Here is a 16,188-nt window from a genome sequence, read left to right on the forward strand (position 1 = left end):
ATAAGTGAATAATATACAAAGTGATTCTTTTCCTTGTACTAGTAAGAGCTAATTAATTTCTGTGTATTAATCTTTCTGGAAACTATCATTTCATTGTAATTATCCCCCATGTACACATCACTAACAACAATAGAATCAATGATCTTTTCTTAATAAGGAGTAAATTTTACACTGCATTACACAGAGATTTACATTTGATGAGAACTATGCACATACAATACACTTCCTGCGCAGTATGTTGAAAGTTGACCCCCAAATAACTACAAATGATAATATAAATGCATCTGAAAACTTCTGTTATTATCACTTTAACTCCATAATACAGAATAACCAATAAAGGACAAATAGTTATATTTCTACATTTGTTTGCATGGACATTACAGTTATTCTCTGGAACAGGAAAAAGGTCTGCAATGTTGCAAGTAATTTTGTCTGGCATTACTGTTTATCTAGGCGTCTATACTGTGCTAAGTATTCGTGTAAGAATTGCAGTCAGGGCTAGCCCTACATGCTTTCTTGTCAAGGGTGCCCCCAGAATTTTTTAACGTGATATACCTAGAAACATACGAAGAGCAGGGAAGGAGAAACAGCATATGGATTTTTATAAACTGATTCCCACTCATTCCTATACTATCCAGCCATTATCAGTTGGTTAATTTTCTTGTAGTCACCATTGCAAAATTTAATCTTAGGGAGGGATTTGAATGAGCAGAAGGTACTGTAGCAGCCTTTCAGACAAGCTCAGGGAAGGGATTAATGCATAGGGGAAGGCATAAAAGAGTTTAAAGTTTACTTTTGAGCTGTTGTTTCCACCTTTGAGTAATTTTCAGATCCATACCAGCTAAGATGACAAGATCCAGGATCTTGTCATCTTAGCTGGTATGGTATTGCCTAGATATACCAGTGAAACAAGTCTAATTAATAGCAATGTGACTTGAATAGAATCATTTTATTTTACTGAACAGTTTTTTAAATACTCTTTCAAATTTAATTTCATAATACATATTTTTGTGCAATACTAAACAACGTTCTTTTTGTAAATCGTTAATATCTGTTCAAATAAAGTCGTGGAGTATCTTAATATAATACAGAGGTCAATGTAAGATAACAGTAGTTTAATTTCTATGCTTTGATCAAACCCCAAGCAACATAGTTTCATCTGAGTCTGAGCAACATTTTTAACCGACTATGGCTTTAATTGGTATAGATACATTTACTTTGCAAAAGTGCAATCATAGTAATTATAAGAACCCTCAAGGAAATATAAATAATTGTAGAATCCCCAAGGACACCTAGAACAGCACCGTAGGAGTTTTTTTAACAAGTACATTTGAGCCATCTGATTTGACTTTCTGATCAACTCTCAAACTATAAGGAGTTGACTTGGCTGTGGGAACAACACACAGTGTGCTCTGGCAGTGATAATGAGACTGTAGAAGCAGCTTTAACTACTTTAATAAGGACGAGGAATGTATTCACTGCTCATTAAAATGGAACAACGTGGCAGGACTCAAATTGTTTGCATGTTCTTAATCAAAGAGTTAACATGAAAGCCCTCTAATGACATTGTTCTCCCTCTCTTATCATTAGACATATATAACATATGTGGTTTTTCAAGATTATATGGGAAAGCAAAAGTTCTGCTTTATTTTCCTCTAAGACCACATCAAAATTTTAAAATTGCAGTACTGAATTCAGTGTCTTATTTACAGCCATGTCAGTAGTTTTCTGTAGTGGTAAAAATGTTGATCTTTTCTTGTACCAAATAAATAAGTAAAGCTTTTGGAATACCAACATTTTGTTGCTGGATAAGTATTCTTCAGGCTCATTGTAAGATATGAACTATGCCCTCCACTGACCTTGTTTCTCTCGAGGGAAATTTTTAAACTTATAACAAGTCTGTACAAATGGCTGGTAGTTAAATTAATTATTGTTGGCTTTTCCCAGCTGAGAGTCCATTTGGTTCTCATTTTCTAACTCATGACTTTCCATGAGCATGGGTTGCTGTAGCACTGAGAGTGTTCTCCTGAGAATACTCTGACAATTGCTTTTTCATTAGAAAAACTATAGTCAATATGAAATAAATCATTTTACAGCATGTCATCCGAAAGCACATTTTCAGTGGAGAGAAGATTGCCTCTAATTGTCTGTGAGGCTTTCATTTCTGGCTTGGAATCTATAAATCTGGAACTATTTCTGCTTACAGTTTTGGGAAAGTTTCCCCAATAATCCCCAATTTTATTTTAGGAATATTTGCTTTTATTGTTTGAGGTTTTTTGTGATTATATTTAACAAACAATCTAAATTTGCTGTTTATAACCTGTTTGACATCTGAGTCATATACTTTATAATAGTAAGTAGATTCAACATATGGAAGGGATCCAGGAAAACACTGAGTGCAGAGAGTTTCACTTTCAAAAACAAATAAGTTGCACGCTTCTTTTTTGCAGAATGGTCATATACAGGCATGATTAAGCCCATATTTTTTTTATTATAGTGAGAGCATAATATGAACTGTAATATTCATTCACCTCTGTTTGTTTAACTGGAGGTAGTTATCAAACTTAACTTAAAGCCTTTTCTTTGGGATATTCCCATAGGTGTAAATTAAACTAGCTGCATATGAATAAATCACATTGGGCCAGATCATGAAACTATGATTTAGCCCATAAGGGAGAGGAAATGGCTGTGCTGTGCTGGGAGGGAGATTGTCATAATGGGCCAGATTCACAATCAGTAAGAAGTAAAACTGACTGGACAAATCCTTACAATGTGAGTGCATTATACACGATTGAGATTTTGCTTGTATTTCATTGGAGACTATTCCTTTTATTTTAAGCATCAGTTAAATATAATTAAAATATAATATGATGATATAGTTAGGGATTATCTATGTATATCAGACAAAAGGGGATGTAAAATGCTAACACTTCTGTTTTCTTCAGCTGCAGCAAGATTGGGCCCAATATGGGAGTTTGGAGTCTGGCTGTTATGTTAATATTCTAGGTCACTTTAGCCTTATCACTCAGTTATATCCATGTGGCTTTCTATTATTCCTGGAAGTACTGGCCTTGAAAGTGTAGTAAATCTGCAAATCCTATCACCATTTACAAAGACGATTGGCTGACATTCGTTGTGATATAATTCCCAGAAGTACCAATTAGTTCAGAGTGCTTGCAGGTAGAATGATTATTTTGAGGGTACATGTGGGTATTGGCTTTTTCTCTGCCTGCTCATCTGTAATTATATACATAACTAGAAATCAGTTCACAACTAATATTTATAAAACAGTGTTTTTAAATACACTTCATGTAGGTCTCTTTCTATTTATTTTTGTACTAGGTACATTAGTCTATCTTTCTATAACATCTTCAAATGTATTCCAACTGCATGTTTCCCCACACAAAGAACGCATTAACTATACTAGCAGTAGAGTCCAGCTGGAAACAGGTACACTGGAGAATTGTAGCGGAAAGTAGTGGGAAAGGAGGTAGAGATCATATCTTTAATGCTACTGTTGTTTAGCTGGAGGCAATTTGTGGGTGATAAAGGACTCCATGAGTCCATATTGCAACTTCCTCCAAGTGAAAAAAAGGTTTGCTTGGACAATCATAGACACAGACTATCCTCCTTTCCTATAGGACACTTCTTTTGGAATTTCATTTTAGTAATGACCTGCGAGTTAGATAAACCAAGATTCTCTTGTAAGAATTTTTTCTGGTCTATGTACCAGCATTAACGAAGAGGTGAAGTTTTCTCTGAGATCAGAGATCAACTTAAAGGGTTTAACAACGAATCCTGCAGTAGTTCACACAGTCAAGTTTCACACTTGGGTTGGGGGGAGAGGCTTTCATTTTAAATTCCAGGAATGGGGTGCTTACACCCATCAGTTTCAGGAAGGAGGACTTCTCAACTAACATGGATAGGGGATCTTCAGATACTTACTCAGTCTTACTACTTTCAATGTCTTTATTTTGTTCAATTGAACTATTGTGACTTTGCTTTACTGATCTCAAATTTTGCCAAACTATATATACATATAACCCTCCGCTAATTCACTCAGAATAAATGCAGGATATGCAATACAAATATGCATTGTGGATATTAGTTCTGGAATGTATATTGGAGAAAGTAACTGTGCTTTTGTCACAAGGTGATGGTATTCAAATGCACTAACTAGTAATATATGTAAGAAAGACATTTTAACTAAATTCATGTTTTGTTATCTTCATTGTCCAGTATTCATCTGAAATTACTTTACCTACATGGTGAGCACTCTGAAGCAGAGACTTTCTTCTTTGTTGCTTATATGTAGCATACCTGAAACTTGATTAGGGTTCCCAGACACTACTGTAACACAAAAAATATCATAATAACTTATAGTTCAGTGGTTCTCAAACTGGGGTCAGGGGTCTACTAGTGGTCTGTGAAGACCATGCCTGGGTCTCTTTCTTATGTGGTAGTCTGCAGAATGAAAGGTTTGCAGATGTAAAGCTGTAGTTAATACCACAATCTTTCAGCATGTTACCTTTTGAGCTATTTCAGAAATGAATTCTGATTCTCTACCTTATCTCTCAGTTTTACAGGAGATTCTAAATTAACCTCTAGCATGCGTTATGTGGAAACACAGTCCATGCAAATTGGAGCTTCATATATGATACAGTTCAACTTGGTGATGGGCTGTGGCCAGCAGTTTACTCCTCACATGGACAACCAGGTGAAATTGGAGTACTCCACCAACCACGGCCTGACTTGGCACCTTGTTCAGGAGGTAAGGCAGATTGGCTAGTAACTTTTATGTTTAGTGACATCCTGCTTTTCATAACATTTGCAAGAACATTGTCTGGAAGTCTGAAATACAAAATTGTGGAAGAAAGGGATTAATTTATAGAGGAAAAAATGGGAATGCTTATGACCACTACAGCATAGTGAGTCCCACCTTTCTCATGCTACTATTGTAGTAAGATATAGCTGCTATTTGCCGGAATGTGGTTTTGCATAAATTCTTTCTGCGTTCATGCTCAGTCATTCTGTAGACCCAAAGTACATCCCTTCTGGGGACTAGTAATGATATATGAAGCCTCTTACCTCAAGTCACTGGTTCAAATCAAGCCCAGGGTAATAGTGACCAACAGTGAACACCACCTCTGGCTTGTTATTTGCCTATGTGAATTGATGTCTCAATCCATTTCCTGTAACAAAAGTGTGATTATTGCATTGGTCCTTAATTTGCATCCTTGTTGTCCATGTCAACAGAGAGACCAAACTCTGACTAGCCAAGAGAGTAAACTAACATCTTATCCTTGAGCTCCCTAGATGGCAGGTTTAAGGGAGTTTTAGAGAAGCATGTACTGTGCAGTACCGATCCTGCAGTTATGCAGGGAGGATTTCAGTATCCAGGACTCCAATCCAGCACTATTCATGAGTAATATAAAAGTTTTTCTGTGTCATGTTGTGTCTTGATACTTTATTTTGGGGGGCAGAGTAGATAAATGGCAGTAGCCTAAGGTTTAAACAGTGCATTATTCTCACTTCAGTAATGTTTCATTGATTGAAATAGTATTCAGAGCAAAGCAATACATACTGTACTTAAATGATGTTCATGTCACTTCTACTTGGAAAGCACTGTAATAGTCTCTACACATAGATCCTACTGGCAGGTGTTTGGAGTTTGTCCTTGTCTTTAAGGAGAGATCAATTCCCTTTAGTTTTCAATGTCCTTGTCCTGTCTCAATTGAGTTGAGTTCAGAGGAAAAGCCTGCAGCTGAATCATTTTTCCCACATCACCAAGTGTTAACATGATGAAAGGATAAGAGTGGAGGTTATTTGTGGTATGCTGCAAGGAGGTAATCTAGCCAGTAAACAAAGCACTAATTAATTAAAATGTCTGAAAGTTCTGTTTGCTTCTCACTAAATGATCAGACTGTGTTTATCAGACCTTTTATGAGAGATGAATCAGAGAAAATGTTTGGAAAATTGCTAGAAGGAACCTCTTTCTTCAGAAGAAGTATTCAAAATCACATAACAGAGCTATGAGATTTTTGGTCAGTATTTTAATATTTTTAATGGATGGCTGGTGTGATTTTAGATTCTCCTATTTCTCTAAAGATGATTGAAAAACAATATATATTGAGCTTCTTTAAACTTTAAATACAAATATTCTCAGTCACTAAAAGTACTTTCAAGTTATGATTCTATTGTTTGTTATATAGCACCCAAGATGTGCTAGGTGCTTTCCATTTAAGTCAGGTCCCTTCCTTAAAGAACTCACAGTCTGAGAGTCCACACTGTAATGAGCTCCATGTAGGTGGACCCCTGCACCTGGGCAAAGTTCATTGCAGGATTGGGATCTTCAGATGAAATGAAGACAAAATATTATTAATTATTTCTTAATTTAGCTTTTAACACATATATAATTACCAAAAACAAACCAAGTTTTAACTCCTACTACAGAGTTACAAGTAAACATCTGAGTGTTATTTATATAAAGTAGTCTTCGAGCCTGTGACGTACTTGTAAAGTAGAAATGTATTATACCCATTTTACATATAAATCAACTGAGGCACAGCAACATTGACTAACTTGGCCAAGATTACACAGCAAGTCAGAGGCAGAGCTGGGAAAAGAACCATGGAGTACTGATTCCCAGTTTCCTGTTCTTTTTACTAAGAAATATGGCACAGAATAGTGAGAGTAATACTGAAAAATAGAAAAAGGGGTTATGCTGAAAAACAGCGAACAGTAAAAAGTTCTTGGAGAGATGATAATGGGCAGGAAGTTAAATCAAGTAGGTGAATTTTCAGCAGCAGTAGAATGAGGAAACTGAATACTTGTATAAATAAAAAGGGAAACAAACAATTTAGAAGATATTGTTTGAGTGCTGTACTATAATAGTGACACCAAAACCACACCCAAGAGTACTGGACACTGATGTGGTCAACAACTACAGGAATGATACAGAAGAACCAGAAAAGATAATGAACTTGCATTTATTTTCACTATAAAAAGAGGTGAGGTGAAGGAGGTGCATAACATTGTAAAAAGGAGGCTGTAGACTAAACTGCTGGTAAATGTGAAGGAATCACATACAGGAGGACAGCAAAAGGACACTAAAGGGTTTTTGGAGAATTATACCAAAGGCGTCTGTGAACATATTGAAAAATATAATTAGACATCCACGTGGAGGAGAAAACATCACATGGTAATAATGCTAGACAGACCTGCTGTAAATGGGCCATATGGTCTCTTCTATCCTAAACTGTTACTATTATGAGGTTACCAAAGAAAGCCTTTGGCTCGTCCTAGGATCCTTCTGGCTTTCAGTTCTTTGCTCTGACATCTGGACCACACAACCTCCGGATTCACTCAATGTGATTCACCTTCCAGAAAGAATTCAGTTCCTAATGTTGCCTCTAGATTAAACCTGATATTGAAATGTTTTATTTTAAGGAATGCCTTCCAAGTATGCCTAGCTGTCAGGAGTTTACATCAGCAAGTATCTACCATTCTAGTGAATTCATGCAGTGGAGGAGAATTACAGCCTTGTTACCACAGAAAACTTGGTAAGAGACTACATATTTTGATGTAATTATTCACTTAACCTTTACTTTTATCACAAGGAATAAGCCAAATCCTGCTGCCCTTTCTCAAGCCAATGGATGTATTGTCTGAGAAACGGCTGCTGGATTTGGCCCAGATACAATACTTTATCATTGACTATCTTCCTAACCTGATTAGATTGTGAAGTATTGGTAAGAACATCAAGTGTTTTTTCAAAGGACATAATACACACTAAAACTCTGATCCTTTAATGCAGTGGTTCCCAAACTTGTTCCGCCGCTTGTGCAGGGAAAGCTCCTGGCGGGCCAGGCCAGTTTGTTTACCTGCCGCATCCGCAGGTTCAGTCGATTGCGGCTCCCAGTGGCCGCGGTTCGCTGCTCCAGGACAATAGGAGCCGCTGGAAGCAGCGCGGGCCGAGGGACATACTGGCCATTGCTTCCAGCAGCTCTCATTGTCCTGGAGCAGTGAACCGCAGCCACTGGGAGCCACGATCGGCCTAACTCTGTACTCTCCATAGGCTGGCTGAAAGTCATTTCATCTGCACATCTCTACATATTTTGTATAAAGTATCGGTCAGAAAATACTAAACATCACCATTCAAAGGCCAATGAACAAATAGTTAGATTATAATAGTCCCAAACCTACAGAGTGCTGAGTGGCCTCAGATGTCAAATTTGGGAGGCCCAAGGGCACTCAGTAGCTTGCAAGAAGCTTTTCATGCTTTTTAGAATTCAGGTCCGAAATAAGTTGTTTTTAAACTCAGTAGTAAGACATACAAAGTACCTAAAGTTATAATGTAAAATGTGCAAGTGATGTTAATACAGCATTTTTTCATTTTAGGTTTTCTAGACATATATGATGACAGAAGAAAATGATTCCATTTTCAATTTAGGAGACATGTTTAAAGGGAAGAGTCACAGTGAAATAATAGTGAAGTTACTGGTTTATGCCATGCATAAATAATTAATATATCCCAATTTATCTTGTGTCTGAAAAGATTTCCTTCTGTTAGTAGAGTTTTGTATGAAATTAAGGTACAAATTATCACTGTGTAATGTCGACAGACCACAATCGGCGTGACCAGCACCAAACCTGGGACCTTGGAAGCTTGATGCATGAGCTAAAGGACCTATCTCTCTTAGCCAAGGCTGTAGCAGACTTATTAATCTCCAGCTAGTCTAGCTGCCATTAAAGGGAGATAGAGTGTCACATGAAACAGGCATGGGTGCTGCACTTTACTTCCTGTTCATAAAAATGTTTTTTCAGTAAACTATGACATGATATTAAGTATTCCAGTTGAGGGGAAAGGGGAAAGTGATGCCATGCCCTGCACCCAAAAGTAATGTGATACTCTGTACTGTTCTCAGCTGATATTATTTTTTTCCTTCGTTTTCATCAGTGAGGAGTGGGGATAAGACACAACTACACAACTAACACTGATGAGATTAGTAGTAGTTTTTTGTTTGTTTGGGTACTTGCTAGTAGAAAGGAAATTTCTGCCCTTGCAAGTGTGAGATGTGCTGTGGGTGAGTACTGGATGTGCAGAGGGCCCCTGAGCCATCTGGACTGTACAGAACAGGATGGCTCAAGAGAAAGGGTGAGGAATATGCTCTGCAGTGCTCTTTACTAATGCTCCAAAAAGGAGCAATGTGCACTGCCCTTTTCTTCCTCCCCCTCCCCCTCCCCATGAAGACCAATATTAGCAGCAATGTGTACAAGACAAAAGATTAACCATACCCTGTTAAAGTAATGGAGAACTGCTAGGCACATTAGCTGGGCCTCTGCCTAGTGCACATAGGAATGCTAGATCCATGTTGCCCTGCTTGTGCACAGGTGTGTCCTGGAGGGAGAGAGGCTTCCCCTCTAAAGAGAAGCCAGAATTTTGCTGAAAATATTGACATGAACTATACTCCTTTCTCAGAGAAATCAGTGAGGATTGGAGGGGGGAGATGTTCCTCAGTAAGCAGTACAGGTTTGGACACCTTATATGCCTCAAATCAAAATTATATAAATAGCTGGTTTCATTTTCCTAATTTCTTCTTTTAAAAAGAGCCAAGGGAAAACATTTATCTGCAGGAAGCGATTAAGAGAGCTGTGAAAAAGAATAATCTAGCATTTATCTTTCTCCCCATCCAGCTTTATTGTGTCCCGAGGCCCTGTATAAGCTGCACAGCCCAGGGCGGAGCCCTGGGAGGAACTGTACCAAGCCCCTCTTCTGCTAGAGGATGAGAGAATATGTCAGTCCTTTCTAAGATGCAGCATAGAGGGAGTAGCTGAGCCGTGGCATCACCTACTCCAGGCCCTTCTGATCTCTCCCCAACCTCTTGTTCACCCCCTAGTTGCACTGAGGACTGGACCCAAGCTCTAGGTAGCCCTAGTGCAGCCAGGTGGGGAGGTACCCTTACTCCCCCTATATGGCCATGTTAGTATTTGAGAGCACAATTTAGCCCTTGATAAATACAAATTTTAAATAAATCAGCAGTTCTTTTTATCATTTGACCTCATGTACATATATTTTTATTATTATAACTGTTAATTCTGTAGGTTTTCTGAGATGAAAATGTAGCAGTAAGTCCATTCAGTCAATCTAGTATCTCTATTACTTACTTGGGACCAAATCCTTAAATTTGTTCTGAGGCCACAGAAATGCAATTCCACTGGTGTTGGCCATTGGTTCAGTGAACTACATGGATCCTCTGAATCAGAGTCTTGTGTAGGTAGGAGCCACAACCTCTACTAAGGCCCAAAGCCAAAGGTGATAGTCAGAGCTGTAGCCAGGGTGTGCAGGGATGCTCTGTGTTCTGCCTCTACTTTCTGAGAGATGAATTTTTCCTGTAATGCAAAGTCCTTTTGCTCAGGCTTTGAAAAAGGAACTAGAGTTGGTGCATATTCACCGTGGGACTGGATCATTTTCCTTTTCAAATGAGTCATTTAAACAGTGTCTCTCCTTGGCGTAAACCTTTTTTAATCTTCTGGTATTTTTATACTGACATGCATCTGTAAATGCAGTGCATCCACTTAATCATGGTTTTACAAGGTCCCTGTTTTAGCTGAGATCTGTTGGATTAGAAAATCTGTTATAAGGAATCTAATTGCATTGGGAAAATCAAATGTATGCACCTGTTCTCTGAAATTATATTGTACGTGAATTGAACATTTCTAACACTGATGAAAATTTATTTCAATTTTATGAAAGACATTTACATAAGAACAGGCCTTAATGAGAAACAAACAGCTGCCAGTTTGCTGACTTCATAAACAAATCAACACCTAATGACTGAATGAGAGTTTCAGGATAATTGAGTAAATGTAATTACAGTATCTCAGAACGTAGCAAATATAATTTTGATCAGCCTCAAATTTGCATTGGCTCCTCAAGTTTCCTTAATACCAGGAGAGAAGGCAGCATTATTTTAAATTACATATCACAAAAATTCTGTAAGAAAGAGGAGAGTGTTTTGCTTGCAGTACCTTTTTCTGCATTTGGGAATCAGTATGATTTCTTCCTTTTTTCTAACTGTAATGCCATAACAATAACTTAAATTTGACATTAACCTGACTCAAAGGTAATATCATCAGGAAGCCAAAAACAGATTTCGAGCCATAGAAAAAGTATAAAATTTGAGAAACAGTTGTGACAAATTGAAGGTGCTTTTCCCCAGTAATTATTTTTATATAAATCTTTGATATTACACTTTTTGTTTTAGTAGGTGGCCAAATGGTAATTGTCCGGACAGCCAATTTTTTATCACTGAGAATGCAGCTGACACTCCGCCTTTTATTCTTTTTTCTTTAATTAACATGGCTTTTTAAAATCTTGATTACCATTTTTAATGGAGTAATCCTTTTAAGCCAGTTGTTACCTTGAGCTGCAGTGTAGCTTTGGAGAGCTTTCGAAAAGTATGGGAGGGACTGTTTTTTCTGTTAACGCTGCTCTTGCAACCAAGAGTTTAGTTTAAATACATTTTCTTTAATCCAGACAGACACCTAGATATGTAACAGCTCTTATTATTCAGAGCCATGTGACAGTCACGTTCATTTTCATATGGTTCCTTCCAATCACTTCTATCCAATTTACCGCTGTGCTGTGATAAGGAACCAATCCGCGCTGTTTGCCTTGCTGCAGATCACATTTGCATTGAACACTCTCATTTGCATTACAATGATATAGCTGGCTTGTTGAGATTCCAGCACAATGGCTGAGAAGCTTTCTAATTTTTTTTCTTTTTTAACAAAAAGACAAAAAAAACCCCAGCATTCTGTTCTAGTCCTAGTCAGTGTAATGAGTCATCTCAGAACCTGATGAGTGCTGATGACTCATCCCTCAGCCTGAGCCTGATGATTCATGCCTGAGCATGATTACCTGAGGGCTCCTCATCAATCAGCCAGGGCTCAGCCACTCCACAGGTGCAGGTCTAACCAGGTGACCCCAAGCCCGGGATATAGGCAATGAGAGCATTCACTCCAGTCCACTTAACATCACTACCTCGCTAGGAGTATCCCCTGCCACTTGGTGGTTCTGACAGACAGCTCCTAGTCCTGCTCCAGCCTTGTTCCAACCCCATTCTTAATTCCTGCTCTGACCCCTGGCTTAAGTCCCCAGTGTGACCACTAGTCCTGACTGCCACAGTTCCAACCACTAGTCATGACTGCTGCTGCTTTAACTACGAGGACTGATCATTTATCAGTTTCTGACAGTTTGAGTAGGCTGCCTCCTTTTGTGCCCAACTCCAGAAGCCGAGATGGAAACCCCTGGAATTATGTTTATCACTGAGATCACAGAGATGGTCCAGAGTCTTCAGGATCAAGTTGTCCAATTGCATCTGGAGAATGCCTTCCTCCACTCACAGATCCCCACAGCCACAGATAACCCCATTACCATCAGCCATGATATCTTTGGGACACAGCCCAAAGGTTTCACTGCCAGAAGGATTTGATGGGAACCACCAGAAGTTCTGGTTTTCTTAATCAGTGCTGATTTTATTCCTGATGAGTCCTGCGATGTATCTTGATGATCAGTCCAAGGTGGGGCTTATTATCAATTTATTGACTGGTGAAACCTGGACTAAAGCTAGCCACTCCTGGAACAGGCCAGCCTGATTCTCAGTCACTTTGACAAGTTCATCCACACCTTCTCTGTAATATTTAATTATCTGAATTGCGCCCATACCATCTAAGCCACACTGCTGTTTCTCCAGCAGGACTGTCAGCCTGTGTCTACCTATGCTGCTCGTTTTCAGCATCTGGTTGCTGACAAGAGTGGAACATGGTGGCATAGATTCAGTATTTTCTCCAGGGTCTGAACGACGACAAGAAAAATGAATTGGTACAGGTCAAACCTCCCATTAGTTTGGATTTGTATATTGAACTGTGCCTCCAGATTAAGAGTAATTTGTTCGAACGATGCCAAGAAAAGAAGAGGTGCACACAACTCCAGCCTCATCCTGTTTCATTCCAGCCATCCCCTTGAGCTGTCCTAGAACTGGAGCCTATGCAGACTGATGTGAAGTGAAGACACCTCACTGATCAGGAGAAGGAGCATTGGCATCAGAACAGCCTTTTGTACTGGGGGGGCCCTACTTTGCCATTGTGTGCCCCTTAAATCCAGACCTTCAGCAGACCCAGGGAAACAATCATGTCCAGCCCCATTAGAGGGTTTGCATCTGGATGTAACCTCACAGTTGAGTTCTCCAACAAAGTCCCCTCTTCTGCCCATATGTGTCTTGGCAGCCATGAACTGTCATCCTCTGCACCTGCAGGTCTTTCTCCGTCTCTGAGGTGAATTGAACCCAGCTTGTGCTCGTGAATTCTGGTGCCTCTAGCAATTTAATGGATACTGGATTCACTAAGGTTAATCAGCTTCCAGTACAAAGGAAGCCCACCCCAGATCTAGTGGTAAAGATTGACGGTAGCATGCTGTCCTTTTGTTCAGTTGTCCAATAAACCATGCCCTTCCAGGCTGAAATCCAAGATCACCAAGAGATTCTGCATTTTAATTTAATTAAGTCACCACACTCTGACCATGCTCAATATTCCATGGCGCTCAGTGCACGATCCACACATTTTATGAAAGATGCTCAAGCTATGATTTGAGTTGAACTATTGCCAAAAATCATGTCTAGCTGAGTCCAGGCCAAACAGAACCAGTACTGAGAAACCTACTGCCTTCTGAGACCAGCAGATTAAAGGAGTTAATGGCACATTAATCCCTGCAAAATATCAAGAGTTTGCTGATGTATTTGATAAAAGGAATGCTGATACTTTACTCCCATGTAGACCCTAAAATTGCCCCATCGATCTCCAGTAATGGGCTAAACTTCCATTTGGACAAATTTATTCCTTATCAGAACCAGAAATACCTTGATGCAAATCTTGCAATGATCTTCAGCCATCCATCCATATCTTCTGCTGGGGCCCAATTTTGTTTATGAAAAAAGAAGAATGGCTCCTTGTACCTTTGCATGAACTATCATGCCTTGGACAAAATCACCATCAAAAGCAAGTATGCTTTGTCTTTGATCAGCAAGCTGTTGGAAAGAATCAGTTCCACAAAGGTATTTACCAAGTTCGATCTTTGTGAGGCTTACAGTCTAGTCTTATTTGGAGGGTAACCAATTGAAGACAGCATTGCACACCTGTCACGATAATTTTGACTATCTGGTTATGCCTTTTGGTCTTTCCAATGCCCCAGCCACATTCTAGCTCTTTGTCAAGGACATTTTCAGGGATGTTTTAGGCTAGTTCGTGATGATCTACCTAGATGGCATCTTCATCTTCTCAGAAAGGTGCATGTTTCCTGACCCAGGAATATACAGACCATAAGAACCTGGAGTACCTGCAAACAGGAAAGGCTCTCAACCAGCCTCAGATCTGGTGGTCCTTTTTTTCTCCAGGTTCGATTTCACCATGACCTGTTCCCCAGAATGGAAAACCCAATGCACTGTCCACAAGGGTGAGTAGCTGGACAAGAAAAATATGGCTCCTGAACGTCCCATAGTATTTAAGCTTGCCATTTCATCAGTGTGATAGTGGACAATGGCTTGCTTTCTCATGTGAAGCCCCTCCTACCCCATGATCCATTTGCAGTAAACCTTATTTCAAGTGGTATGACTTAGCTCCTAACCCGAAATTCTCTGTCAAGAATGGAATTCTTATGTTTAAGGACCAGATCTATATCCCCAGTGGTGAACCACATCTAGCAATACTCCAGCTATGCCATGACTCATCCCTGGATGGCCATTTTAGCCACTGGAAAATGTTGAAGCTGGTCTCTTGATATTTCTTGTGTCCAAAATTACATTCATCCATTGAGTCCTACATTGAATCCTGTGATATCTGTGCTCGGACAAAAAACCCCTGCACCAAACCCATTGGTGCTCTGATTCCACTGCCCGAGGATTACAGTTTGTTTCACACTTCTGGCAGGAATTGTTCAAGTTCCTGAATGTTGAACTGTATAATTTCTCAGCTTATCACTCCCAGACTGATAGTGAACCAAATTCTGGAGCAGTACCTCCATTGCTTTGTGAATTATCATCACCATGACTGGATTCCCCTCCTTCCCTTCGCCAAATTTGTGTACAGTAATTCCAACTACTGATCAACCCCCAGACTCATTTTTATGCCAACTGTGGTTTCTACCCTCGGTTTCACTGGTCCATGCCACAAGCCTCCTCTGTACCTGCAGCCTCTGACCTAGTCAAACACCATCACTGCATCCAGGAAAAATTGAAAACCCATCTAGATTCAGCCCAAAAAGATTAAAAGTGTTTTGCTGACCTTCATGAGCGAGCAACCCCTCAAATCACAGTTGGGGATAAAATACGGCTCTCAACACAATACCTTGACTCTACTCTGCCTTCAAGGAAGTTGGATTATCGATATCTTAGCCCATTCTGGGTCCTCCAAGAGATCAACCCTGTGGTCTTCAAACTCCAGCTGTCTAAGGTGATGAAAATGCAGCCAGTATTCCATATCTCCTTGCTGAAAAAGCACATCAACAACTCCTTCCCCAGATGAGAACAACCATCACCTCCACCCATCATGGTCCAGGGGCATGAGGAGTACCTGGTGAAGCAAATTTTGGATTCCAAAATTCTCTGAGGAAAGCTCATGCACCTTGTTGATTGGGAGGGTGATGGTCCAGCTGATCGTTTGTGGGAGCCCATTGAAAACATACATGCACCAGATCCACTTTGAGAATTCTATCAATTACACCCTTATAAGCCTGGTCCAAAGACCTCTGGTAGACATCTTTTGAATGGGGGGAGGGGAGGAAATGTAATGGGTTATCTCTGAGCCTGATTAGTACTGTCAGCCTGAACCCAATAAGTGCTGCTGAGCTAATTAGTCATCCCTGAGCCTGATTACCTGAGGGTTCCACATCAACCGGGGCTCAGGCAGTCCACAGGTGCCAGTCTAACCAGGTGACCCCAAAGCCAGGGATATAGGTTCCCAATGAGAGCATCCACTCAGTCTGTTCAATATCACTATCTCACTGGGAGTATCCCCTGCCACTTTGTGGTTCTGACAGACTGCACCTAATCTTGCACCAGCCTTGTTCCAATCCTATTCTTGACTTCTGCTCTGACTGTGTCCCTGGTCCCCGGCCTGACCACTAGGCCTGAC

General features: G+C 39.8%; 1 protein-coding gene across 2 annotated transcripts in view; it reads left to right on the forward strand.

Moving 5' to 3' along the window:
* RELN (reelin) overlaps positions 1 to 16,188 on the forward strand; it is a 468,214-nt gene that overhangs the window by 333,525 nt on the left and 118,501 nt on the right. For both annotated transcript variants that reach the window (XM_048836399.2, XM_048836401.2), the window contains exons 21-22: positions 4,579 to 4,771; positions 7,450 to 7,562. In XM_048836399.2, the coding sequence (XP_048692356.2) occupies positions 4,579 to 4,771; positions 7,450 to 7,562 (306 nt within the window). The remainder of the gene's footprint in view (positions 1 to 4,578; positions 4,772 to 7,449; positions 7,563 to 16,188) is intronic.

Source organism: Caretta caretta, chromosome 1 (assembly GCF_965140235.1).
Source record: "Caretta caretta isolate rCarCar2 chromosome 1, rCarCar1.hap1, whole genome shotgun sequence".
Taxonomy (NCBI): Eukaryota; Metazoa; Chordata; order Testudines; family Cheloniidae; genus Caretta; species Caretta caretta.